Below are 27,495 nucleotides of genomic sequence, written 5' to 3' on the forward strand. Positions count from 1 at the left end.
TCTGGAAAGCTAGGCAATCTTAATTTTCACAACAAGTGGAATGCTGTGGAAAGTCACTAAGACACTCAACTAGTTGCTTTGCTCTCCACATCCCTACCTTGTTACCATACCTGGTTATTTATACCTAACAGATATAACCTCAACTATTAAAAAAATATATATATACAGTTGTTTTTTTAAAAAGCTAGAGCATAATTGTTACTTAATGGTTGCACTGGATGATGTTAGAGGTCTTTTCCAACTGAAATGATTCTACGAGGCACTCCCAGCAGTTCTCATTCTTTAGCTGGGTAAAAATGAGCATTGGTAGAAATCCTGTGCACATGCAAGAAATTAAGAGTAGTAGCCATAGTGAGCAAAGAAGCCCCCAGGCCTTGCAAGCTTTTACAAGTTGTTTTTTTTAATTACTTCTTAGAACACATCTATGACAATAAAGGGGCCTAGAATTCGCACACAAATACATGTAAGTAAGTAATTCTGCTAAGCTCCAAACAGGGCTTCTCTTTTCAATATAAACCTTAAAATAGTGAAACTACACGCACATGTACTACTTATATACAAGATCCCATTCCTCCGCAAAAAGGAGGGTTGTCTTAATTTGTCATTCACACTCATAAGTACTAGCAGTAAATCAAGTTGAAAGAAAATGAACAGTTTAAATAAAATCTTTAATTGCTTATTTACAACAAAGGCAATGACTTGGCAATCGAAAAGTATGATTTGCACTTTCCCACTAGCTTCAGATACAGCAAGTACAGTCAACTATAAAATGCGCAGCCTAGTGAATAAGGCGCAGTATTTACATCACACTAGTACTGCAAAATAAGCACTTAAGATGAGTTCACTGACAGCCAGAAGTTAAGCATTTATCTGGTAAACGCTAACAATGCTGAAAAAAAATCAGATATCACTTAATGGCAATGCTCTACGTCTGTCAGACAGCAAACATGCAATAGTAATAAAAACCTGGTAATGGGATAAAAAAACTGATTTTCTCAGTTTGTAAAATGTTAAAACGTTTTGATAAAAGTTTTTTTTTTCCTTGGTCTGAAATTTAATGATCCAGTAACTCCAGATTTAACTAGCTACTTAATTTTACCTTAACAAAGGTCTCTTCTGAGGGGGCACACAAATCAATTATTACATTTGAACAGGCTATACTAGAAGCATAGTACAGTAATCACAGACACAAATTTATGAATACAAATTACTACAGACACGTTACAATGTTAAGTTTTAACAGCTTAAGAAAATTTAAGTGTTAAAGAATTTATTGCAGCCAAAAATAAAGAAGTAAGTTTTGTTTTCGATTTAATTTTTGACATTCTTTATTTTCCCCTCCCCACCTAAATATTTTATGGTAGTAACCATTTTAGAAGGATAGGAAAAAAGCAGTCAAGTGTAAGTTATTAATTCAAAACCTATCTTCCTGGCTGTTTATTCTGAATGTAAAAGACTAACAAATTACAAGCTAGAAGAACAGGAGATATGCCAACCGTATGTTCTGGGCATGGAAATTTGTGGTAAGACCTATAGGGAATGTTGTTGGTTTTTTTCTTTATGGATTCTTTACAGATGCTCTGTAATTACCTTCATGAAGGAATTTTATTTAGCTATGCAGGAAAGGGAAGAAGATGGCATGTGCACAGAAGTTACCATGTCATCCACACACCGTTCAGCCTTGTCCTATCATTAACAGGACAACCAAAACCAATGTAAGGAGTCTTTGCTGCTGACCTCCTTAAATTACATTCTTGAAATTAACATTTCCCCCAGTAGTAGTATTTACAGTTCACGTCTAGAAGAGCACAGTATTTTTCAAGTTTCTTTTGTATTAAGAGAAGTCAGTGTAGTTTTGCCATACCGTGTAACAGATATATAAACATTTAACCGTTTAAAGAGTTGATTCTTAGGTTTCTTCAGAAATTTTTACAGTATGCATGTTTTGTATTCACAGGGCAGTCAGATACATCCATTATAGACTCAGAATTAAGATGTCAGTTACAGCCATATCCTCTTCCTGTCCGTGCAGTGTCTGTTCCAAGCTACTCGGCTTCCATCGCCAATAGCATATGCTAACAGAAGGTGTGGGGCAAGTACACAACAGACTCGTTGGCGCGTTCAAAGAAAAGGCGAGTCTAACTTCTATCCGAAGCTTTTTCTAATAAGTTGCGCTCTAGTTCAGGTGACTGCTTAGTATCTCGAAGAGCAGGACTGTTATAAATACCATCAACTGCAGGAACCGTCGTCGGTGTTGTGAGAGGTGTCACAGTGTGTCCAAACCCCTGGTAATGACCCATGGGTGAAGATGGCATTGAAGAAGCATCGGAAATAGGGTCTTGAGTCGATGAAGACAGTAAACTTGTATGCTCGTTTTGTTCATGATCCTCAGCAAAAAATATTTTTCTTGGCTGGCCCAGAACCGTCCTTCCTAGAATAATGCCAAATGAAAATGCATTTTAGCACTTACAGTGATATATCAAGGTCTTCAAACACACAAACTTTAAAATAGCCACGTTAAATTAGAAGATTAGTCTTTGTTTTAGAAGAGTTTTACATGAGCATTGTTATCTTCAGTCAATAAAAAGATGTCTTTCCATTGCGGGGGAGGGCAGGGAAGGAAGTCATCCCCCTCTGTTCTACCTAAAACATCTGAAACTCATGCTGAGATGTGTATATTTAAAAGAAAAATTAGGAACTAGACACTCAACTCACAGGATTAGTGGGAAGAGCAAAGTGCCAGATACCCTATGAATTCCTTTAGGGATGCAGCTGCCATGAATTTTGTATGGGATGTTCTCAATGTACTATAGAGATGGCTAATAGTACAAAATGAAGCTGGAAAAATGCATACACTGTTAACAGATCATACAAATCTGTCTGTTACTCACCAACATTTCGAACCTGTTCTGATATATCTGCCCTTATATCAGAAATATCCCACATTGCAAGGAAAGAGTCGAAGCATGACCCTTCTTCAGCTTCTTGAACGTAAGGTTTATAGGAGAAACTGTAGTGATGTGCAATAGCAGCCAGGAACATCTCAACACAAATGATAAAATCCTGAAACAAGGAGAGAGGTATTAATTAATACTGATCATTCATAACTAGAGAAAAAGAGCTCCCAAGTTTCTTCTACCATTTAAAGACTGATAGCAATGGCATTGGGATGCTGACATCAGCTACTTTTTCACTGGAGATGGGATGTTTTTGGCAGACGTCAGAGCGCCACACGTACTACATACGTACTGGAACAAGTCCTTGCTGGACAGACCGACTTGTGAAAAGTGGAAAACTACCTTTATAATGTGCCCTTTCAGGAACAATCACAAGGATATCCAACAGAACTATTTAACTGGGCTGCACTCCTCTCACACATCACATGGATATGGAAGTAGTGAGTAGAAACCTTACTTGGGTGACCAGCTGAAACTTGGTCCAACTTTTAAATAATTCACTAAGGTATGACAGCATTTGCTTGAAATCAGCTACATCAGCCTACATAAAGCAATTTCTCCTATGAAATAATAATCTGCTCCTACCTGTAGGCCTGTAGCTACAGCTTCCACACTTTGCCACTCCCAGGTGCGTTTCTCAGAAATAACACCAACTTTCACCAGCAGTGCAATAAGCACAGCTTGCCTGCAAAGATTATTAATTGTTATTATTGTTGTAACAGCAGTGCCAACAAACCACCCAGCAAATCTGGTAAACAATGCATGTTTGTATGTATACATATGTATGTATGTATGTAGCAAGAATCTTATAAAAAAGACTTGATAGTTTTATATTTAGGCTTTAAAAGAATTAAAACAAAGTGAAATGGGCTTGAAGGAAAACATCATTCAACCACGGTCCTAAAGACCAACAGAAAAGACAGCTAAAGAAGAGTTTGTTGTTTCAGGTCTTTATTAGAACAAATTGCTTCTCTATCAGGATATTAAAGCAGCCCACAGAGTGACGGTCAACTAGTCAAATGCATTCACTCATTAGCAGCTAAGTGTAAGCAATGCTTAAAAATATACGGAAAATAACTGAAAAGTTACCAAAAAAATGAAATAACTGAAAGTGAGGATTCTAAAATAAATTATGTTCTTGAGAGTCACCTTACAAAACATCAAGTCTGAACTCATGTCAAGTGAACGAGACAGCTGTGTCCAAAATACTGGTATCCTTTTCCCCTTGCAGCAGTTCACCAATATTGTGGCTAGACATTCTGGAGCCTCTAACCTCAGTGATGCCAATCCAGCATTTTCTGTTCTTCAGTGACCCCACTATGAGAGCAAGAAGTAATGAGTAAACAATTCACTTACCAGAAAGACACAAAAACTACCATCTTCACACAAAGGAACTTGCCAACAGGTTGGATGGGGTTCAGTTCTTCACGTAGTACTTTATAAAACAGCACCAGACAATACATAGCAAACTAACAAGGAAAAGAAATGAAGAAAAGCTTTAAAATCTTTGAAATCCTTGTTTCTTTTGAGATGTTTCACAGCACCTCTTCAGTTCCAAAAATACCACAGTATAATGCAAGCTTAAGAAGCTATTTTAGAAAGGAAATTCTGGACTTATTGAATCCTTGTCCTCACTGTGTTAAAGCAGAATTATTATTTTTTGCCTAAAATTATGTTTCTGAAGTGTATCAAATTGTCAGACAAAGACTGAGCTCATCTGTCTACAAAGTAAAACAAGGCATAGGAAGCTCCCATAAGATCTTTTCAATGCCACGTGCAACCCTACAGAAAACGGCAGAAAAAGTGGGTGTTCTTTCAGGCTGCTGTTAAGGATGCCTGAAAGGTTGTTTCTGTGAGAAAAGAGTAAAGGAATACAACTTTCACTGCAAAACTGAGCAATCTGAACTGCAAGCAATCAAACTAATGTATAGCCAAACAAAAGTAATTGATCTCCCCTTTTCATGGACATTCTTCTAGCCTATTACCGCATTTTTTTTTAAGCAATCGTGTCACCCTGGACACAGAGAAGCATGTGCTGCTGCTGGGACTGCTGTCACAGCAGAAAGCAGTTACAGCTCATTCTCTAACAGTCACCCAACAAACAGAGCTGTGGCAGCCAGAGGACACCCTGATCAGATGGGACATCATGCTGTTATGGTATCGGCTGCTGTTGCCAGAGGTGCTGCAGCAGTTCACGTGTAACGTGCTCTAGGTGAAGCAGCAAATGATTCCTCCACTCTCCCAGCCAGCCACCAAATGCTCTCTCTGACCTCCAAGATGAAATTTCCAGGCCTACAGGCTGACATCTTACCCTTTCCCCAACACGTGGCAGCTGAGCCAACAGCCTTCTGGCTACTGCAGTCAGGGGCTTTCACACTGAAAAACTTCCCCCCTCTAAAACATACATGCTCCAAGTCTCTTAGGGGTAAGTTCAAATTAAAAGCTAAATTGCCACAGACTCCTGAGTATCCCTTTTCCTTAAAATCCAATATTGGCTAGAGAGACAAGAGAACCTTATAATTATGCAGTCTTTTTCCTTCAAAGACTAGGTGTTAGGCTAGCATCTCTGCACTGTGTGCATGGCTTCTGTTTTTTCTGTCAAGGCTATTACTACAAGCTTTTTAACAGTATTTTTAACAAAGCCACAGGGATTTTCCGTATGTGTGCTGGGAGGCAGCTAGCAGGTTGAGTGGAGTCTTGGCATCTGCAGAGGGGAAAGGTCTGCAGCTCTAGCATGCCTGGGGTCTGACAACTTCATCAAGTAGTTTGGGGTAGAGAGGTGGGACACTAGTGATTTATTGAGCTTAGAAGTCAAAATAGTAAAATTTTAGACTGTTGTCCTAGCATTCTGTACACAGTTTTTAACAGGTAAGAAGAACAAGAATTAGTGTGAAATATTCTACATGTAAGAGTTACCAGACATTCATGCAGTTACTCTCAAGAGGTCACATAAGAAGAATTACATAATACTAACATGACATAAAAGAGCAAAAGAGATACTTCTGATACTCACTAGCTGTGACATGTTGTTTAGTATAACCAAGTAAGTCCAAGCATTGTTGAAGCTGAAGTTTCCTTCGTCGTACACGTCCACTAGCTCACAAATTCTGAAAGAATTTTTAGAATTAATCACAACATAGTACACTAACACTTTCTTGAAATGCTAAACCTTCATCACATCAATCAACTGTTAGAATGAATCCAAAATCTGTTTTGGTACTAACATATGAGCAATGGGGTCTGCACAAGAATCACTTTCCAACAGTGTATTAAGTTTATATTGTATTTTTCTCAGAAGAAACAATGTTTGAGTATCATAATATATATAGGTACATCTTTTTTTACATCTTTTTTTTTTTTTAATTATTATTATTTTTAGCCCAAAAAAAGAAGATTGAAAGTGCAGGGCTAACATATCCCATTGCTGAACGGGATATTTATTTACACAGATATTCTTTGTGAATAACAACTTTTTCACAGGCCCACAGAATTAACAGCACTGATCATCAATACAAAGTTTATGAAAGTAAGCTTTAAACATCAACATGCAGAACTGCCTGCTATTCCTTTACAACAAGAAATCATATGATATGTACAACAGCACACAGTCAGGCTTATCACCTGCAAAGTTTAGTAAAATTTTAAAAGTTATGTGAAACTTGGCATTAAAAACACGCAGTTGTTAAAAACACAGAAGAAGTAGGAGGAAAAGACGACTCTAAAATTAAGAGATTGGTGCTCTAAAACATCTTTCCCGCATAAACAGTACTTTACATCTTCCCCCACTTCTTTCAGCAGCAGTCATTAACTATTTATTATTTCAATTCTGCAAATAGTCATTTGCAATAGAAGCCATAAAGAAACCAAAGGCTGATGCAAATTGCCGGGACCCATTTAGAAGGTAGCACAACTAGGTTGCTTTCAAACTGCATTGATTCAATGCAAAGGGCATGAAAATTGTTTCCAGTGTAACTCAAAATTACATTCTGAAGACCAAGGTTAATTATTTATGAGCGTACTTACAAAGCAATAATGGTGGTAAATGGTCTGACAACAGTGTACTGCAAAACACCCAGTTTACATCTGAATAATAAAACTCTGCAAGAGAAACAAAAAATTCATTGTACAAGAATTTAAAGACAATTCACTTGTGGAAATGTCCTGTTCTCAGGGGTTTCACTATTTCACAGTAATTTCACCATAGCTTACTTCCAGGACTTCAGATGCTACAGTTTACAGTGCGTATAAGCACAATGGAACAGACCTTTATAGATACATAAAAGAAAATACTCAGTGATTCACTTCTAGCCATGGAAAAATTCTGTCTGGGCTGAACAGAGGATGAAATTTCCACTTGGTTTATGGATGTTTTGGAATTACATTCATGGTTTGTCTTTAACATTAAAGCAGCTTTATCAAAATCTCTTGAGAGAGAAGGAAAACTTATTATGCTGCCCATCAGAGTAAATACGCAGAAACAAGCAGCTCATGGGCATATGGATTTTCTTTCCTCCCTCAGGTGAGGAAGTAAAAGCAGTATGTTATATGGCGTCACCGAGTCGACATGAGGTTTGTGGCAAACATTCTACGACAGAAAAAGAAGCAAATTCCAAGAGACTTTTTTCCAATATTTTTCAAAATATCAAAGTGTTCTCCCACATCAGGTGATGTTGAAGAGCAATGTATGTTAGTAACTACATGTGATATCTAGCATGTTTTACAGCTAGATCAAAACATGTGCACAGCTGCTTTCAGTAGGATTTCATCACTGATAAATGAAATGCGTGCAAACCACAAGCAGACCACTGACAAGCAACAACTACAGTTATATTACTAAATATTAAAACGTTTGTATCTGATTACACAGCTTAGAATTGTAAGGTGCTATTATATACTCACTCTCCCATAGCCCACGATGGACAACAGCACAGGGGAGGCAGATGTCTCTGCTGATCTTTCGCTTCTATTATTAATACAAGGTTTGGATACCGGTTGGTTAGGTAATTTGAAAGAAAAACCATAAAATTATAGATGACATAAGCTTCATAGCATTCTCGACATGTATCCACATATATTGCAATGTTGGGGTATTTCAAAGCTATCCACTGCAAGAAGAGAGGTACACAAAAGGTTACGTGCAAGTAATGCAAAAGCGATTCCAATGACAACACTGCCTGCCTAGGTCAGCCAGCCGCACTTCACGAGGCAACAAGTAAAACAAAATTGCAGTGTTTGTCTAATAAGAGTGTGATGCTACAGCTAGAAAATAGCGTATTGTAAAAATACAAGTGGAACTTCAGATTGCATCTCTGCTGCTTGAAATGGAAGCAGGCTTAGAGAGCACCTCTCGTGCAGTGCTTTATCTCTGCCAACACAATGCAGTCTTCAATTTAAAATTAACTATGGAGATGGTTCCCCATGCATGACCTATTCCCGTCAGGAGGAGACAAGAAACAGTTTCCTGAAATCTGCACGTTCCTGTCAATATTGATGTGAAAACTAACTTTGTAGTCCTTTGGTACAAAGTTCATTTCCTATGTAATGCATAAATGTTTGCAAAATATACGAAGACAGCAGCTGATTAGCTTTCAAGTGGTAGTCAGTCATCCCTCCAACCTAAGCATTTCAGGCAGAAAATTGCTTTTTGTTTTTGTCTGACAAAACTCTAATTATGGATCAGCTGCCAGAGCTTTCCATTTTTTATTTTTATTCGAGTATTACTCTGTTCTTGAACTGTTAAGTGCAGCCTGTGCAAGTGGTTTATTTCACTTTATTGGTTTGTGTTTTGTCTCCCAAACAGAGGCAGGTATTTTGAGTTTACTGTGCTTCCCTAGGTTGTAGTGGTGTGAATGCTGTGCCTTCTCAGACCTTCTTATTAGAACTTCAGGAAGATGCTTGGCATCCTCATTGCAGTTCAGAAATACTAGAGATGGCAACGTCTTTGTGGAACATGTGATGCTGCATCACAAACTGTTTGAATCTGAGAAGAGAATTTTATGTTCAGCTCAGATTCTGTGCTCTAGGAGAACACCATACTTGGAGCAACACCCACAGGATCCCAGAGTTTGGGGAAATCTTTAAATACCTGTCAGAAATGCCCTTGGGCCCTGGCTAGAGCTCACGTAATTAGCTGGCATTTTACTTCCAAAGAAAATTTATGCGCTTGAAATTGAAATGTCAGTCTGAGGTAGTTGATATTCCCCATGTGGGACAAATAGTGTTGCCTCCTCTACCCTCCTTTTCCCCAGTCACTAAATCCCACTCTTTGAAAACAAACAAACAAACAAACAAACAAACAAAAAAGTTCCTGAAAACCTATCTTTTGTGGGGGAAATGTAAGTATTTGCAACGCCAGGAGGTGATGACAACATGTAAACACACGTCCTGTACAATCCACACATTTAGTATGCTGCTTAACTCTAACTCAAGTCATCTCTATGCATGGAGCCACAGGTGGCACACTCAGATGAACAATATCTGGTATGGCAGAACCCGTCATATAGAAGTATTGGGAAGTAGATTTTTTTCTGGGATCTTGTCTTTTATCCCCTGACGCAATAAGGAAGAATGTAAGCACTAAGCGCATCTAAGAGCACTGAGTGTATCTGGTCAAGAGGTTTCCAGTTCAGCTGTTACTGAAGGTAGAAGGACCAAAAGCAAGCACTTATCCCCATTTCTACATTGGTCATAAGGGATATTCAGCAACTGAGAGGGTTAAGATGGGGTTGCAAAAGTAATCCCACAAGATCCACGACAAGCACGTGGTATCGTTAGAACTACGCTTCTGATGTGCTCTGTGAACAGCAGTGAAGAGAAGTTTCTAGGACCACGGCTCTCCATGCAGCATTGTCTCTGCTGTCACACCGTTTTCCCTCACTCCCGCAGCAAACAGTTTTACGGGGCTGTTTCCAGCAAGAGGACACTTACACTGTCTAAACTGTATATCGGCACCATCCACAGAATCCTGTCACAACAACAAAAGAACATTCAATTACTAGACGTACTTCTAACCCGAAGCAAATCCAACACCTGCGGCGGAGGCAAAGGATGAAATGCTACCTTATTATCGGTTTCTGCAGCTCAGGCTGTGTGTAGTGCACCAGGTGCTGCAGTATCCCCCAGAGAGATATGGGGATGGTCATGAGGAGGAATATCCCGGCGATAAACCATGCCTTGGTGTGGATGCCAACCTTGAGGAGGAAGAGAAGAGCGGGATGTTAACGTCTTGGCATTCGTTAAGAGCTTGAAGTACTGGTAGGACAGCGTGAAAAATGTTTGGGTTTTTTGAAGTGTTGGTCGTGTAATAATAACAAAATGTGGTTTTTGTGGTTAATGTTGAGTGTTAAGATGTGTATTTGGTACAGGTTGAGGTGCTTTTTCCCCGCCCCGGCCCCGCCGGCCGCTCACCTCCAGCTTCTGCAGCTCCCAGACGCAGAGCGGCACCACCACCAGCAGCCCCACGATGTACAGCAGCACCACCAGCGGCCGGATCCAGCGCCGCCAGTTGCCGCAGGTGCACGGCATGGCCGCCAGCCCTCATCTGCCGCGCCCACAGGGGACGGGGGCAGGGCGGCGCCGCGACAGGGCGCGACACGATCGCGACACGGCCGCGACAGAGCCCGGCCCTGCCCGGCCCGCTCCTGCCCTGCCCGCCCCGCCGCCACACTTCCGCCCCGCCTCGCTTCCGGCTTCGCCCCCTCCTCGCCCATCCCGGCGCCCATTGGCTGCTCGACACGCCCGTCACGGCCGCCCGGCCCCGATGAATGGTTGCTTCCACCAACTCCCCGCCCCCCTTCGACACCCACCCCCCCCTCCCCCCCCAGCCGGCAGCAATGGGCCCTCCCGCAGCCCTCAGGCGCGCGCCGGTGGCAGGTGCGCTCGGGCGCGCGGGGCGAGGACCGTTAGTGCCGTTATCCCCGTCAGTTATTTCCGTTAAGCCCGCTCTTCCCGCCACTGAGGGTCCTGAGGCGACGCCCCCGCAGCGCACCCGAGTGACACGAAATACACCCTGAGCTTCAAGCGTTTGCCGTTCAGGCTTGAAGCTTTGAGCCTCGTGAGGGCTGACAGGGCGCGGGGCTTGGTGCTGAGCTGTGTGAGGACCAAACGTCCCAGGGAAAGGCAGCTCTAAGTCCTCAGCAGGAGCCCAAAGCAGACTCTCAAATGCTTGAGGTGTGAGTAAGGAGCGTGAGCTGCAAGGAGCCACGTGGAGGACGAGGTACTGAGGAACACTGACATGGGTCTCTCTGTGTAAATCACTGATTTTTTTAATATATATTTTTAAATCTCTGCAGCAATTGTTTGCCCAGGCTTTCCACTCTTAACTTACCAATGCCCAGATGTTTATTGAAACAGCAAAGCTATGTGGTTCTTTAAATATTCACAATATTCTGTATCATCGAAGTAACTGGAAATGTATTTCCATTGGATAGATGCAACCTGAAAGGAAAATTCCTATTCAGGAAATGGCAAAACCCTTAAAACTTGTCAGACTGCTCCCAGAATCGGCATAACCAGTAGCGTGGGGCTGGAGGCCTGTTCCCAAGACCTCTCTTTGCCCTTGCCATGCTCCACAGCTGTGGCACCTAATAGTTCATGAGGACACCCAGCTGAGGCCTCAGCTCAGCTCAGCCAGAAGCATTCAGTTCTTTGGCATTTCAGTTCTAAGCTGCCAAAGCAACAGCTCCTCATCTCCTCCAAGGAGATGAAGATGTGGCTGAATTCGTCCCCAAAGCCAACGGCCAAACTATGTTGGTTTAGCCAGAAATGGAGACTCTGATAATGGGCTGTTAAATTTTCCTTCCCCATCCACTTGTCTTAGGAGGAGCAAAGCAAGCTAAAGTAGTAGTGATACCCTCAGTAGCTGGTAGGCTCCTCTACAAGTGAGGGCAGGGTCCTGTGGTCCTTTCTTTTTCGCCTGGTTATCATCCATTTCCCTGAGCTTACCACTTCCCTTTCCTTCCATTATGCAGAATTTAGAAGAATGATCTGAATTAGTTAGCCACGACCACATTAAGTAAAAAGCCTGATATTTCAATTGCCATTTCTAAATTTTTCTACTGGTCAATGAATTAACTGCAAATTTAGTTTTAATGTTTAAGGATGAAAAACAGTTTAAAGACACTGAACGATCATCTCTGCATTACAGATAAAAATTCAGTAGAATTTGCTCAAGGTTATGGTAGACTTGTGAACAGAGTATTGTTCACTGATAACTGCCACTAAATAATTCTTCCCATATTGTTTTGAGCTGAAATACTACATTTCTGTATTTTATTACCAAATTAGTGCTTAGGTGTCTATTCTGCAAAACCTTTGGTCTTGGTACGTAACAAATTCTTGATGGTACAAGAAGTATGTCCATCAGAAGCTACAAACTCAGTCACAGTGAATAATGAAAAGTACCTAAATATAAATACTTCTCTTAAGCATGTTACAGACATAAAAGCAAATATTTCCAGCGTTTCCAGAAAAGCAGACAACACAAATGCTGAAATACTAGGAATAACAACAATAACTTATCTGTAAGTAATATATCTAAAATGACGGGAAACATTTTATATCATTAATGAATAAGCACATTGTTTACAAAACATTTTTTTTTTTTTTTTTTTTAAGTTTCTCCAGTAACTGGTACACTGAAAGCAAAGCACTGTTGTTTAGTTTTGTTGTTTTGTTTTTAACTTCCCTAAGAATATCAAGCCAAGAGATGCTCTCTTAGTGATGTTCCTTGTTCTTGAATTGTTTTTGGTACTTTGGGGTTTCTACAGCACTAACTGACCTAAAAAATCCTTGAGGAGAATTTCAACACTTAACAGACTTGAAATCATTGTTTTCAGTTTATCTGGTCTTTTTTTCTGTTTACTCGTATTTTGTGTGTTTGCCTCAGGTTCCAAGGTAGACTTCTTTACAAGAACAAGTCAGGTTTCTTTATAATCAGATTTCTTAGAAAGCAAAATTTAACACAGTTGTGTTAAATTGTATTTGCTGGCCTGACCTCCCTCTCTAGCAAACTCCAACATACGTTCCTTTATGTTTTTTGAAGGCTGGTAAAGGAGAAGCAGCTGAACTAATGCTTACCTTTATCCTCCAGAAGGAAAGGAGCCTCACTTTACATATACTCCTATCACAAGAATACTCACTGGTCAGTCACTGTGGGTTGGTTTTAATTAATATTACATTAGAAGAATGTTGGACTAGAGAACCTCATAAATATTTTCAGCCCTGCTGTCAGATTTCATGTGGTGCCCCAGGGGACTGGTATGCTAGTCTGATTCTATGCAAGAAATGTAATAAGGTTATTAACTTGGGCACCCCTCTCCAGTGGTAGCTGTTACAAAATTACAGCAAGGCTTTATGTAAGTAAACATAATTCCTAAAAAAAAAAAAAAAAAGTTAAAGAAATGCATTTCTGCAAGTAGATTCTTTTGCATACTTTCAGAAAGTTTTTGTACTAACTATATCAGAAGTAGATATATATTTTTAGCAGAAATCTGAGGCCTTATAATATTTTTACAGTGTAGAGGGAAACCAGGTTTTCTACTAATTCAGGTCAAAATAACTGAGCAAGTAGTGCTCAATCACCTTGGAAAAATGCCAGCACTTTGCTAGAATATGTAAATAGGTATGTCTTTCATGGGAGAGGGGAAACAATCGTTCTGTTCTACTTAACTGTAGTAAGTCTGTGGTTTTTTCAACTACGCATGACAAAAAAAAAAAGTGTCTCAGTTGCACTGGGAAGCAACTAGCATGATCGGAAGCTTAAAATACAAATTCTGCCAGGAAATAATAAAATAATTGTGGTTAGAGAAGGCTTAAAGGAAACATGATAAATCTGTAAACAAAGATAAAAATTGTATTCGATTATTTTTGATGTAGGTATCACAAACATGCTGAAACTGCAGCAAGGGGAATTGGGGTATTTAAGCACTGGAACAGGTTAGTTTCTGTGATCCCCACCATTGAAGTTTCTTGTTTGGAATCTACTTCATGTCTCAGATTCATTTATATTTTGATCAGAAAGAGGAACTATTCTTGTCTGTGAGGTTCTATTCTTATGTTGTGTCTCTACAAAATACCTTTTCGTACCTGAAATAACTTCATAACCAAAATGATTTTGTAACAGAAGTGAATGTGAGTTGATAATATGACCCTCAAAATGTAGTATTATGGGGAGATGGTAGTTATAAACATTCTTGTCTCCCAGTCTTGTTTCAGCAACACAGGAAATACAAGCTATATAAATTCATATCCTCACACATGAATTTATAATTTTTCAAAGTATTGTGCAGTGAGAGAAAAGATCACTTTTCCAGGTGTTGTATGGGTTTTCAGTGAACTAGCACTATGGTTTGGGACCACTGCTGTCTCCAGAACACACACAAAACCCCTTGTTTTCAGCAAGAGGATGTGCGTGAAATGCTACTAAGAACCGAGCTGACAGGGTTTATCTTCACTAACTATTGAGGCTTCTAATAGCAGAGAAAGGAGCAACAAAGCTACCCTCCAGAACTTGGAGGTAACAGCTATACTAGTAGCATTCTCCACTACTGGAAAGACCGATGTGTTGACTGATTGACTGTTGATGTCAATCATTATGTACATTCTGCTCTCATGAATTTCAAATTTATTTAAAAGAGTTATGTCAAAACATAATAAACTGGGATTATTCCTTACTATATGGAAACCTATAAATAATTTACTAAATTAAAATAGCAAAGAAAATAGACTATTTTATAATTGCTGTTGGAAAACTGTGGCATATTTTATTCATGAATTGTATTTTTATTTATATGCCATTAGCTTCATAGGCTTCCTCATTTTTCTTACTTTGTATTATACAAGTGTTGACCCTCAGTGATAACTAGGCTGTCCATCTTGGCTGCTTAGAATTTCTCTGTGGGGTGGGCAGGATTAAATGCAAATTCTCCCACTCAGTGATCAAAATCACCGATTTCCCCTCTTGTATTGCGTGTTGTGGTAAAGTTACTGTCAGCCTTTTGAGGTGTGCATCTGATAGACCGCTGCTGATTAGTTCACACTCTGCTCTGGTGGTTACTCACACCAGCAACCTTACTAATGCATTTTTATGTCATTTTATTAAAACTTAATGAGAGTTAAAACTCAATATGTTTTCTTGAGTGTTACCAGTACTAGACTTTTTTCTTTCAATTTTCTGTCACACTTCTATCGCAAGGCTGTCATTAGTTCTAAGATATTGATCTTAGGGAAATGCTGCCATCACATTCTGATTACTTTGTTGCTTCTTTTGTGGAAGATCACTGAAGGGAATGGCTGTTCAGCTCCAGAAGCATTTGTAGAGAGCAGTTTCGGTGATACTTTAAGATGTGGCTTCTTTGTTTTCAAGATTACTTAGATTTTTTTTGTTAGTTACCTGAGGACTTGTGAGCTACTTACTATCACTAGGCTGCTTTGTATTTTAAAGCGTGAGCTCCTGTTGCAGTGAGTGGACATGTATTTGCCTAGCAAAGTTCTGGCAGAGTTTTATACACTTATGTATGATGTCTCAAAATATATTAAGCAATGTAACAAGAAGGGGCTGTGTAAAAGGAAGTGGTGAACATGAAATAATCGAGTATAAATAATCCTCATACACAATTCCTCAGAAGGGCACATCTATCATTCCTGTGATTTGTTAAAATATGGAAGGAATGTATGCCATGTGTTTGGAAATTCAGTAAGATGTTTATGAAGTCTTCTTGCCTGTTGGTTCTCAAAGGAAGGATCTTCCATCCTGTTGAATTCTGTGACAGAGAAACCTTTCCAAAATTTTATCACATTTGACTCCCAGTAACAAACACATGACATTCAGGTTTTAACTAATTCAGTATACCTCTTGGTGAAAAGTCAACACTCATTGTGATGTTTCTATAACAAAGAGGGCCGTTTGGTATGATTTGTTAAGGAAGCCCTTTTTTTCCAGTGAGGGTGACCGAGCAATGGAACAGGCTGCCCAGAGAAGTTTTGGAACCTCCCTCCTTGGAGACTCAAAAGCCATCTTGGGCAACCAGCTCTAGGTGGCCTTGCTTGAGCAGGGGAGTTGGACAAGTTGACCAAGGTGTACAAATTTATAGAGAACAGCATTACCTGCAACTCCTTTCTCCTTTACCTATTGCATGTCTTTTTGTTGAGAAGTTAACAGATTTTTACCTAGAACCCTATTTGTTACTGTTGAGTTTATGACAAGGATTCCCAAACTCTGGTATCTAAGTTATTCCAAGAAATGATGTGGCCTGGTAGAGAGGCGGGCTGTACTGCTGCTTAGGGGGTACTTGCCGTTACAGCTTCTGTTAATGCTGGATCAGAAAATAGGTTTGTGAATTGCGACCAAAAATCCTCTACCATCTCTTACCTTTCAGCTATAGCATTAAAATGCAGTATATGTACCCATTTGGGATTGTTAACAGAGCTTCTCCTGATGAGATTTCTCTCTTTATTCACTCCCCTTCAGAGGAGAGAATAATATGGGGCTGTGTATATTCCTGAGCAGTACAGAAAAGGAGGGACTTGCCTTTTCATCTCAGTTTTAATGTCAACGTGACTGAAACATTAGCACTGCCAGTAACGTACATTGAACGTGAGTCAGGCAGCAGAAGACCATGAAGCTAAACTAAAAACTAGGGAAACTCTTAACTGAGTTCTGATTTTTGAGCTTTAGCAAAATATATTGAGTGTCCCAACATACCATTTGGAAAACATACTCTCTGAAATACATGAATTGTTATTAGTACTAGAAAATGTTTTCTCATACTGAGATGATTTAAACATTTTGACAGTGAGCAAAATACCCAAATTCAGGCAATAAAATTACTCTAGAGTTACTGAAACTGATTCAGAAAGGGGAAAGAAATATATGAACCCAAGTATGAGGAAAGAGACACAGGGAAAGGTCAGATCCACAGTCCCTTTCATCCTGCTGTGAAAGTCTGCTTCCACCTGACTAATCCCAGCTTAAGAGAGAACTGCTCTACAGCAAGAAGCAGATGCTCAGCAGGCAAATGGTCTTTCAGTCTATCCAGCCTGTCAGGGATACAGAACTCCAGTTACAGTTCTGTTCCTTTAAGAGACAAATATCTGATACTACTGAGAAGACCATCATTCTAAATCTGATATTTCGGTGATCAGAGAATGAGAAATATGCTGAAAGATTTTGCAGCTATACAAAACTATGAACTCATCTGGGGAACAATACCTTCAAGATTTTCTGTAGATGTCCCATATGAAAATAGTAATCATTTACAGCCGTCCACATAAAAAGTCAAAGTTTTGTAAATTGGGCTGTTAAAAAAATACTGTTTTAACATGTTCAGGTGACATTTGATTTACTTCTCTTGATTCTCTTTGATTTTGGTTATTTTCTGCTTCAACAGACAGTTATCTGATTGTACTGCAAAATAAACAAACTTGACTGGCAAAATAAAAAAAAAAAAAAGAAAAACACATCAAAACACTATGATAGGTGTGGTTTTGATGACTACATTTGTAGCTTTATTGACTAGGTAAGTACTTAGTAACTTGTATAGCCTTTTAATCATACTACCCAGTTAAAGCTGGTCAGGTAAAAATGAAACAAAAACAGAGATAATTTTTTCCTATTGGAAAATGAAATGAAAGGACAAACTACACTGTTCTTCGTTGTATGTGCCGGCTAAGAACAACTAAAATGATACATACTCAGAAATATGGTTTTGTTTGAAAGGTATATAGAAGCAATTTTAAAATCTTCCATGTTCCTGAATTATCTCAGTTTTATTAAATGACATTTTCTTCCAAAATCCCAACTTCCTTCTTTGTTGTTCTATAAAGCGAAAAGAAGGAAAGTGCATACATTGAAGGACACGTGAAATTTATTTAGGTAGGCACAGCTGAGGAGGTATCGTGTAATCAGAATGCTACAGAACAGTGTGAGTAACCACTAGGTTGTGCTGTCGGTCTAAAATTGAAGCCCCTGTATTTAAGAGACTGAAGTTTCAAAATTCTCAAGCGTGATGTAAACATAAAACCCTAGTGTTCTCATTTGGATATATCAGGAAAAAAAAAAAAGTACAAAATACGTGTTTTTGTAAGGAAAGGGATTTGGTATTTGATCTATTGGAAAAAAAATTCCTATTATGCAAGTATCCTTCACAGTCATACATGTACCAAGAGATTAAAGGAATGTCACAGCCACAACCATATTCAATTTACTAAATATCTATTATTAGAATTATTGGTTTTTTTTGTTTGTTTGTTTTTTCTTTTTGTTTCTGTGGTAAGTCATCATTTGCATACTATATCTGCAAATACATGCAACATTTTTACACAAAAATAATTAAGTGTGTTCTATATCACAGTATATATTCTTGCTTTTCTGTTGCTTGTGGTAAATGTATACCTGTACCAAACAGTGGTCAACGAAGATTTGTGGATATCTGTTGTTATGCTGAATCATGGGTTGTAAAACAATGTGTGTTTATGAAAATGTAGTCTTCTCAAAATTGTTACCCTGGAAACATTCGATGCATGGTTGTTGAAATTTGCCAATTGTCACAACAATATTTTTTGTATACTTTAACCTAGAAATTGTTTCATGTTAGGCTTTTCTGGCACTTGTCACTTTGTAGTGGCTAACATACTCTTTCAGTTGTGTATGTAGCAAGTAGATTGGTGAGCCACACATGAGAATTTACGGAAGGATCTATTATAGCTGTGAAAGCCAAGATAATGCTGCGAAGGGGGTGGTAGTTGGCAGTCCTTTCAACCTACCGACAATTCTTGCAGGCATTCAAAATCATGGATTTCCTTCAGCAACAAAAGGAGAAAACATCCTACTTGTGTATAGACAACACTTTTCATTAGTGGTAGCAATTAAGTGATCTAATAAGCCTTTTAAAAATTTTTTGTCATTGTTTAACTGCATCATGCTTGTGTACTATTAAATGTAGTATGTCCAATCACTTCTGATGATACTCAGAAAGTGAAGTTTACTAAAGATAAGTTTAAATCATGCTTCCACAGTTATTTACCTATTGATGATGCTAATGGCCTACCAGAAGTGAAAGTTAACACTGCAAAATTTTGTGTATTCTCTGGAAGTAAAAAAAAAAAAAAAAAACAACAACCAAAAAACAACAACAACAACAAAAACACAGGATAAACCATTTAAAGAGAAAAACTCCGTAGCTAATTAAAACCTGTCAGCATAACAGCTACTTCATCTGAAGAACATGTTTTCTCTCTGCTCTTAACTTCTGAGAGGCAGGAACTGCATTCTCGTCTGAGAACCAAGAATTCTTCCATTAGAATTCTAATTTTGATACCAATTCACTTGAAGCCTATGACAATTTATCACATGATATATATATACGTGAAAAAGAAATAATATTTGTTTAGGAGCAATATGAAGATTAATTATTTAAATCATTCTGAAAATCAGCCTTATGCAGATATTATGATTATTTCTCAGCAGTTGATTCTAGTCTGGGATGACACCCAGAAAAGGACGTAAACACCTGATGTTGAAGTCAGGTGGAATTTAAGTGCCCTGTATCAAAAATGCAGTCCTAAAAAGTATTTACATATCTGCCACTTCACACTCGAAGTACCTACATTTTTGTGGAAGCTCAGGCATTTCTATCGCGAGGTGCATAATAAAAAGAGCACTCCAGCAATGCTCTTTCATCCTCTCAAGGGTAGTTAAGTGCTAATAGGGCTGAGTAGCCTATTAATTAACCCAGCTAACATTCAATATGTGTCCAGAAATGAAGCATTCCTCTGTATGTCTCCCTGGAGAGTTCAGTCCAGTAGGTGAGTTCTGAAGATGCCTAGTAGGCTGGGACCCTGCAGCAACAGCTGGTCCCACAGTGGAAAAATCTGTTTCCCTTCAGACTGGAGCTGAGTGCTTAGAACAGACAGAAATGTGGATGAGATCCAGGTTCAATTCCCTCGTCTGTCTGAAAGGGCTCAACCCTTCCTTTGGAGTACGCTGTAGCCAGCAGGCAGCAGACTCTAGAATGTAGGAAAGATTCTTCAGTCTTCAATTTCACTTTCCAATGATGTTCACTATTCACCATTTAAGTCTTGCAGTTAAGATGCATTGGTGAGAAAGAGTAACTTGTCAATTTTTTACAGAAACTAGAGAAATAGTCCTGGATAAGTACAAAAATACTTGGAGGAGTTGGGACTAGAACCCAGGATAGAGTGCTCTTGAGTGAGTGCCTGCTTACTTAATTAGCTTCTTACAGAACATAATGATTTTTATGAATGTTCCACATGCGCGTACTTTCCTGCATGCACTGCAAAAAGATTCTCTATACAGGATTCTGGATTCAATTATGTGAGCCAGGAAGATGAAAATCAGATGTGATATTTAGGAGTGCAGTGCTTTGTCTTTTTCTAGATCTGTCCTAGGTTCAGCAATAGGGATCCCTAATATAGGATAGGACAAACACAAACTCTCTCTCTTTCTCTCTCTCTTTCTCTCTCTCTCTTTCTCTCTCTCTCTTTCTCTCTCTCTCTTTCTCTCTCTCTCTTTCTCTCTCTCTCTTTCTCTCTCTCTCTTTCTCTCTCTCTCTTTCTCTCTCTCTCTCTCTTTCTCTCTCTCTTTCTCTCTCTCTCCCTCAGTTCCTTTCTGTTCCATTCCTCTCCATGTTTGTGATCAGTTCTTCAAACAACCGGGTAAGAAACATATTTGGAGCCTGATCTTTTTCTTCAGAAATCAAAGGGAAAATCCTTGTGGTGTTAGTCAAGTCAGAATTAGGCTCTGAATATTAATGGAAGAAGAAACATTTTGAGAAGTTTTGTGTATAGTTCCAACTATACTTAGTACCCATGCGTTTTTGCTGTGATTTATCAAACCAGCTATTTTTGCCAAGTCAATACCTATCTCAGTTCTCTAAAACGAATTAATTAAAATTGATTTAAATTCAAATGCTTTGAGATGTGATCTGTTAAGTGTCTGAAAGGGCTGCTAAAATGAGGACAAGAAAAGTAAATAGGCTTTTCTTTCCAGAGTATATGCCTGATTTTGCCGTTATACTGGCATGTATATGTTTAACTGAAATATTTGTAACAGTTTGTGCGTATGACTCGTCAGTCATTATGGAATAAAGTTGTAAAAATGAGGTTTTTACTTGTTGAGAAATGTTGGTATAGAGAAATGTGAAGAATTATGAAGATGAAAATAGATTTGATCCTTGCCAACATTATAGGCTGTAGCGTGACTGAAGGATAATATTTGCACTAAATGCATCTCAGATAGATAGCTATTAGTTATTACTGGAGGAAAAAAAAGTTTGTCAATTGCCATGAAAACGCATAAAACCAAAACTTTTCTAATGCAAAAGTGTTATTTGAACATGATAGTATTAGAAGCTCTATGAGTGCCTGTAATGAATTCCTTACTTTTGTGTTGCAGCTTAGACAAATCCCTGAAACAGACCAAAAGACCCTGAACAGGGCCTCTAACAGAAAAAGAAGAAGAAAAAAAAAAAGAAAAGAAAAAAAAAAGAAAAAGAAAACAACCCAAAACAAAACAAACCCTCTTCCATATTTTAAAGTGGCTTTTTAGGCCTCCTGAGTCTTTCTGGCACATCATTCTCAGACCCTTATGGACTGGGATGCTGCCAAAAAGCTCTTTTCCCACAAAACTTTAGTAAACTTTGAATGCTAGATGCTGCAATACAGTATTTCAAAATACTTAGAATATAGAAATTAGCCTCTGAATGAACCCAGCAATATTTTTCCTCAGTTTTCTTACAAATATAAGAAATTCTTTCTCTGTCTTACACTGGTTTAGAACTTTGCTTTTTTCCCGTTTAAGAATTTGTTTTGTTTTAGCAGCAATATTGCTAGTATTGCTTAATAAACGATATGTGTTTATTCTAATGTAAGGAAGCTTTGATTTTGCCAGACATTAAGTCATACTTACATTTAATTGAAACCACATCAAAATGTTTTATAACTATGAAGTATTTCAACTCAAATTACTCAGAAGAAGAAATATACCAAAGGAGTCATGGGCCAAATTAACACTTAGGTACCACAGCTAGCGAAATTGAATCCAAGCAAGTGTGTAGCTTTTTTTTTTAATTATTTTTATTTTTTCGATTCTCATCCATTGCTAGAACTTGTCAAACTTTAGCATTCTTTATCAAATGCCATTGAAAACGGAGCTTTTGTACATAATCACCTTTATTTTCCTACACTTGCCTCTAAGTCCTGTGCTTTCTGGAGTTTGGCATAAGCTCAGTTCATGTTCCAGGTAGTAATACTGTTTGTTCCATGTGTACTTGAAGTAGTCCAAAGCTACAAGACCAGAGACGGAGATTTCTTCTGATGTATTTTGAAATCCATAGACGGTGGCAAAGAAAACTATAGCAAAAGAAGTTCACATTAGTCATCCTGGACTCCTGGTCAGTGTGCTACAGCTAATATTTCACAGTCCTGGAGCAGGAATACTGAACTTGCAGGTTCTAGTTTGTAGAACATTCAAAGAACAACAGGATCATTATCACAGCAGGCTGGGTCCTGTTCTCTGAGCCAGCGCTCCTGGGTGTGTGTGCTGTCCAGTAGATTTGTCTGGGAGTTGCTTTCATGTAATTCAGAACAGAATGTTGAGTCAAATGGTTAAGTCAGTTCTAAGAAGCACTCAGACAATGAAGAAATCAACTCACCTCCTAAGTAACTCCTCCTACCTTGCTTTCAGGGAAAGCTTCAGCTGACTTCCAAGAATCTACTTTAGCATGTAAAACAGCAGTTAAGTCTCTTTCAATTAGAGTTTTCCTAGAATACAGAGTATGTTAATTGTCTTCAAAATTACATATTTCCCTTGCAAAGCCCTATTTTCATTTACTTATATGATTCTGTAATAATATTTTTGTAGTCAAATCTTTCCATGCCTTGTCATCCCAAACCTGATTCCTTTTGGAAATTTTATTCAGCTCCTCTTACAGAGACCGTTAACTATATAATCAGTTTCAAAACCATACACTGTTACAGTTTTGCAATATTCAAAAAGCAGATATCCTTAACATATGTAAGTACACTTGATAAATTGAATTCATTAGGGAGAAATGTCTTTGTTATTTGGGAGAAAGATGCAAAATCCTGTATAAGTATGCCTTATGTGTATCCATGCACAAACATAGAGCATGTAGAGGCAGTTTGGAACACTGTGCATACACACTGGAAATTATTACCATAGGAAAAATATAATGAATGCATTTTATACAATAGTGATGATAAAATCTACCCTTGTTTTTGTTTCCAATTTTCAGGCAAAGTTTACAGCAGAATTGTGCAATTACATTATTTCTTAAACAATGTATTTCCAGAATATATTAAGTTTAAGAAATGGAATTCAAGTCAGTTCTAACATGCACATGTTGAGCTATTTACATTACATAGACAACAACGTGTGTATTTTTGTGTTTATTTGGAACAGAGACAAATGATCAGAACATAATGGATGCTTTTCTTTCTCAACAGTTTTCTCAATTTATTTTCACTTATTCAAGCTATTTACTAAACATACTTAACTTGGCCATACTGATACTCTGTTCTTCAAGATGATAGCCACCGTGTAATAGTATCACTAGATAGGTAATGCACAAATTTAACACAAATAATTTAAATAGAATAACAAACCATTGAAAATGGGAAATCAAACTAAACATATACTGTTTATACAGGAACGCTAGAAGACAGTGAGAGAGGAGAACTGGAATACCTGGGTTTCTGCAATGATATTGCCAGAACAGATATATTAAAAATTTGGTGGTAGGAAGATGATCATTAGAACAGCATAACAGTGGAATTCAAATAATGTAAGAAAAATATAATGGGTTATGCCAACGGAGAATTGATGCCATATGAAGGATGCCATAGAAGTTTAGAGGTTTTTTTTTTTTTTCAAGCACATCAAGACTAGAAAGATAGCGAAGACTGGTAGACATTGAAGGAATAAAAGGAAGCTTAAGGAAGGTGAAGTCATATCCCTATTAGCTAAGTCCATTGCATCCACATTCACTGTATTGGATCATAAGTGACTTCAGTGGTTCTAAAGATCTGATTTAAATGGAGGAAAAGCCTATAGGTCAAATCAACAAGACGGTTATAAAGCACGAGGCAGGATGGTATTTATCTAAATATTCTGAAGAAATGCAAATGTGCATTTAGCTGTAGGTATGTGTGAACGTGCCTCAATATCACAGAAACAATACATAGTAAACATCATGTTCAGCTAGAAATTGAGAGAGACAGATTTCTGAGTGGAAAGATTGACCAAAAATCTGAAGTATTCATCAAACCAGTAGAAACTGTAACAAAGACTAGAATTAATGGCTGCATCTCTAAATATTATGTTTAGAAAAATCTACTCAAGTGTTGTGAAGGGAAGTTATAGCTTACAAAATTATGTCTCTGAGAGTGTCCTTGAACATGTTCAGAAGGATTATCATGTTGGTGTAATCTATTTGGTTTTCCGGAAGACTTTTCACACTATCCGTCTTTAAGGACTTAAACCGTCTAACTTTTGATGGTACAAATACAGTGTTAGGAATTATTACAGAGGAATAAAGAACAAAATGTTTTAATTATGATTATGGTGCTGCATCTAGGTCATGTTGGACTCTCTTTTGTCCCTTCCATCTATAAAATATAATAGTAGAACTCAGGAAAACACAAAATAGGGCAAAAAGATGATCAAAGGCAGAGGACAGCTTTCATTCAACATAGAAATAAACAAATTGGTCAGCCTGGAAAAGACATCTGACATTGGCAAACTCACGAGCAGAAGGGTAAATATGGAACAATTATTTACTGTCTCTTTTAATACAAGAACTAGAGGATATTGAATGAAATTATCAAATGGCAAGCTCACTCATAGCATAGTTTCACACAATCTAGCAATCACTTAGATTGCTGGATTCATTGCCTCAAGATGCAGTGAATACCAAAGGGCTGCAGATGTTCAAAAAGACAAATTCATGGAAAAATACCTATCACTTACTCCAAATACACTTATTTTCCGCTCAAATTGGTGAAGGCTTAGTCAGTCTACCAGTGAAGTGTATGTTTATACTGCCCTTTCACCCTTCAGTAGGTATCTGTTACAGATCATCACAGGTGACAGGAAGGTCTGACTCAGTGTAATTGCTTTTAGGTTTTTAGAGTATATGATCATTAACACAGAGGCTTCCCATACCCCAAAATAGGGCTGACTCTTGTGCTGGTCAGGAATGTATTAATTTCGTAGGGAGAGTTCTAAACTAATCTATTTTTATAGCATTAATTTTTTCTTATATCATCATAAAAAAAAAAAAAGACTTCTTTTACTTTTGAAGGACCTCTCAAGACAGTGGCTGATTCACTCCCAAAAATTTGTTTTATCAAGACAGAATGTTTTAAATCATTATGTTATATTCTGAATGCGATTATTCCACATATAATCACGCTACAGTCACATATTAAATCCCCACACTGTGATGCTTAATATCTCCATGTGTTTGCTCCAGACTGCATTTCTCTTTTTTCCTGCCATGTGCCAATTGCAAACACATCACTTACTTGGTGATCATTGTCACCTGGAGGTCTGTTTCCACAATTCCATCTTCCCATTAGACAGCAGCTTCTGATTATCTTCTTCAGATGTATTCCTTTCCCTTTTTCACAAATTGATACCATTTATCTTCTGCCTATGCTTTTCTCCTTCTAGGGTTTAATCTATTCTATGATGTTATTATAAAATTAAATTGATTTACTTCCTTGTTTATAGTAAATCCTTCACTTTCTAAATTCTTTTTCTTTTTAGAGCAATACTTGTAAAAGGTGGCAGTCTGATTGTCCTAAAACATAAATTCTCTAGCTAAACTGAGGTCATGAACAATATAGAAAGAACTGTAAACTCCCACACATTGCTGGGTTAATAGACTTCAAGTTTGATCTGAAAGGGCTTTTTTCTAGGCATGGTTTGTATTGGTGAATTTGAAAAGCAGCTCTTCTGCAACTACACAGATTTTTTTTTCTTCTTGTAAAAATGCAATTTGGGGGCACGATGCTAGTTTATGTTAGGTTCCTCTTTAAGGATAAGTTATAATCTAGTTCTAAGTGAAGTAATTTGGGTACCAGTAACCATTAATTGCACTAGCATGTTATATCACGTTTGCTGTGCTACTGAGGTAAGTTTTGGCTCTTTGAACTGAGCTTTTTGCCTCTGTACTGAATTTACAAATACCAAATCTAGATTAAAGTTGATTTTTCTTCATCTGTTTTTCAAACGTGTAGTTTGTCAGCCCTGGAACTGTTTGCAATATGAATGTTAATCCATTGCAAATTAGACTTCCAAGTCACTGATGTTTATCTAAACATTAAAAATTTTACTACATTTAGCTTACTGAAGGATTGTATAAAATCTTTTGCTTCTATGATGTGAGACAGACACATTCATCTTCTTATTCACTGTGATTCTAAAGAGGCTTTGAGGAAAAAAAAAAAAAATGATATGAAGCCTTTCCTAGGGTGGACAAACTCAAATAGCAATATTTAATTGCTTTTATTTTTCCCCATTAATTTTATTTTGTTTCCTATTTTCACCTGCTCCACAACTGTTACATTTTAATTGCTTTATTTTCAAGAACTACACTGACAATATAAGGTATGTTCACATTAGACCTTTTGGTACAGGATAGTAAAGAATAAGGCCAGCTTTAGGCTTGTATAGAGTAAACATTTAAGCAATGGAAGTAGTCAGTTCAACTTAAGTTAATTCATCCTGCTTCTTGGCAGTGATAAGTCAAGAAAAAGAAGGGACCTCAGAGAGAAGGGCAAGATATAGGAGAGAAATGAAGGATAAACTGCAAGCACTGAGCACAAGAAATTGGAATTCAATACACAATTTCCAATTTCTCTAACTTGTTTACGAACTATTTAGACAAAGTTTCTGTTATCTCTTGAATTTGCAGAATTCTCAGGGTTCTGCAGTTTGGATAATGAAAACCAGTTAACGCACAGAATTTCTTGTAGACTGTTTAGTCACCATTAAACATTAGTATTAAACATTATAAAGTTTCATTTTTAATGCTTTCTAAAAATGCTATGCAGGTTTTGTTGCCATGTGTTTGCAGAGTGTAGTTTTGGAACAATTTATTAGAGTATACAACATGTAGTTGAAGCAGCATTTGGAATTGATTTTCAGCTCCCTGTTGAGCTCAGAATTGTTCCGTAGTTGCATAGTTTTGTTTATTTGGGTTGGTTAATCGTTTTCCTTTTCTACCCTGGCACCCACTGTAACAAATTGTTGGTAAGACGTCTGGAACCAGTTGTAGGCATAGCAGGGCAGTTTGGGTTACAAAGTAGTGCAGAAGTAATCTTCAACTAAGGCACAAAGTGCATTAAATTAATTATTTGTATTCAATTTAGAGACACAACAGAGAAAAAGTTAGCTAACCATCCAATAAATTCAGTGTTGCTTGGCATTCCTATTTTCCTTTCAAGGGAGAGAGTATTAAAATTGGCTTGCAAATTCGCTAAAAGGTAATCTGCT

General features: G+C 37.9%; 2 protein-coding genes across 3 annotated transcripts in view; one reads left to right on the forward strand and one right to left on the reverse strand.

Moving 5' to 3' along the window:
* Nucleotides 1-649: 649 nt before the first annotated feature.
* Nucleotides 650-10,613, reverse strand: TMEM184C (transmembrane protein 184C). The gene is made up of 10 exons (XM_032186007.1): nucleotides 10,365-10,613; nucleotides 10,017-10,147; nucleotides 9,885-9,921; nucleotides 7,857-8,062; nucleotides 6,981-7,055; nucleotides 5,971-6,064; nucleotides 4,314-4,426; nucleotides 3,543-3,642; nucleotides 2,892-3,063; nucleotides 650-2,431 (listed from the first exon to the last, which is right to left on the reverse strand). Exons 1-10 carry the CDS (start codon nucleotides 10,479-10,481, stop codon nucleotides 2,139-2,141), a joined length of 1,338 nt encoding a protein of 445 aa, XP_032041898.1. The 5' UTR covers nucleotides 10,482-10,613; the 3' UTR covers nucleotides 650-2,138.
* Nucleotides 10,614-11,021: 408 nt separating this feature from the next.
* TTC29 (tetratricopeptide repeat domain 29) overlaps nucleotides 11,022-27,495 on the forward strand; it is a 372,975-nt gene continuing 356,501 nt past the window's right edge. For both annotated transcript variants that reach the window (XM_032186005.1, XM_032186006.1), the window contains exon 1: nucleotides 11,022-11,172. The gene's annotated coding sequence lies outside the window, so the exon portion shown is untranslated. The remainder of the gene's footprint in view (nucleotides 11,173-27,495) is intronic.

This window comes from Aythya fuligula, chromosome 4, assembly GCF_009819795.1.
Source record: "Aythya fuligula isolate bAytFul2 chromosome 4, bAytFul2.pri, whole genome shotgun sequence".
NCBI lineage: Eukaryota > Metazoa > Chordata > Aves > Anseriformes > Anatidae > Aythya > Aythya fuligula.

What these genes read in the sequence shown, in the direction of transcription:
- TMEM184C (XM_032186007.1), bottom strand. Translation starts at nt 10,481, where the DNA reads ATGCCGTGCACCTGCGGCAACTGGCGGCGCTGGATCCGGCCGCTGGTG. An exon ending in GGGAGCTGCAGAAGCTGGAG is followed by an intron (nt 10,148 to 10,364) that starts GTGAGCGGCCGG and finishes TTCCTCCTCAAG; the next exon opens with GTTGGCATCCACACCAAGGC. An exon ending in CCATCGTGGGCTATGGGAGA is followed by an intron (nt 7,056 to 7,856) that starts GTGAGTATATAA and finishes TTTCTCTTGCAG; the next exon opens with AGTTTTATTATTCAGATGTA.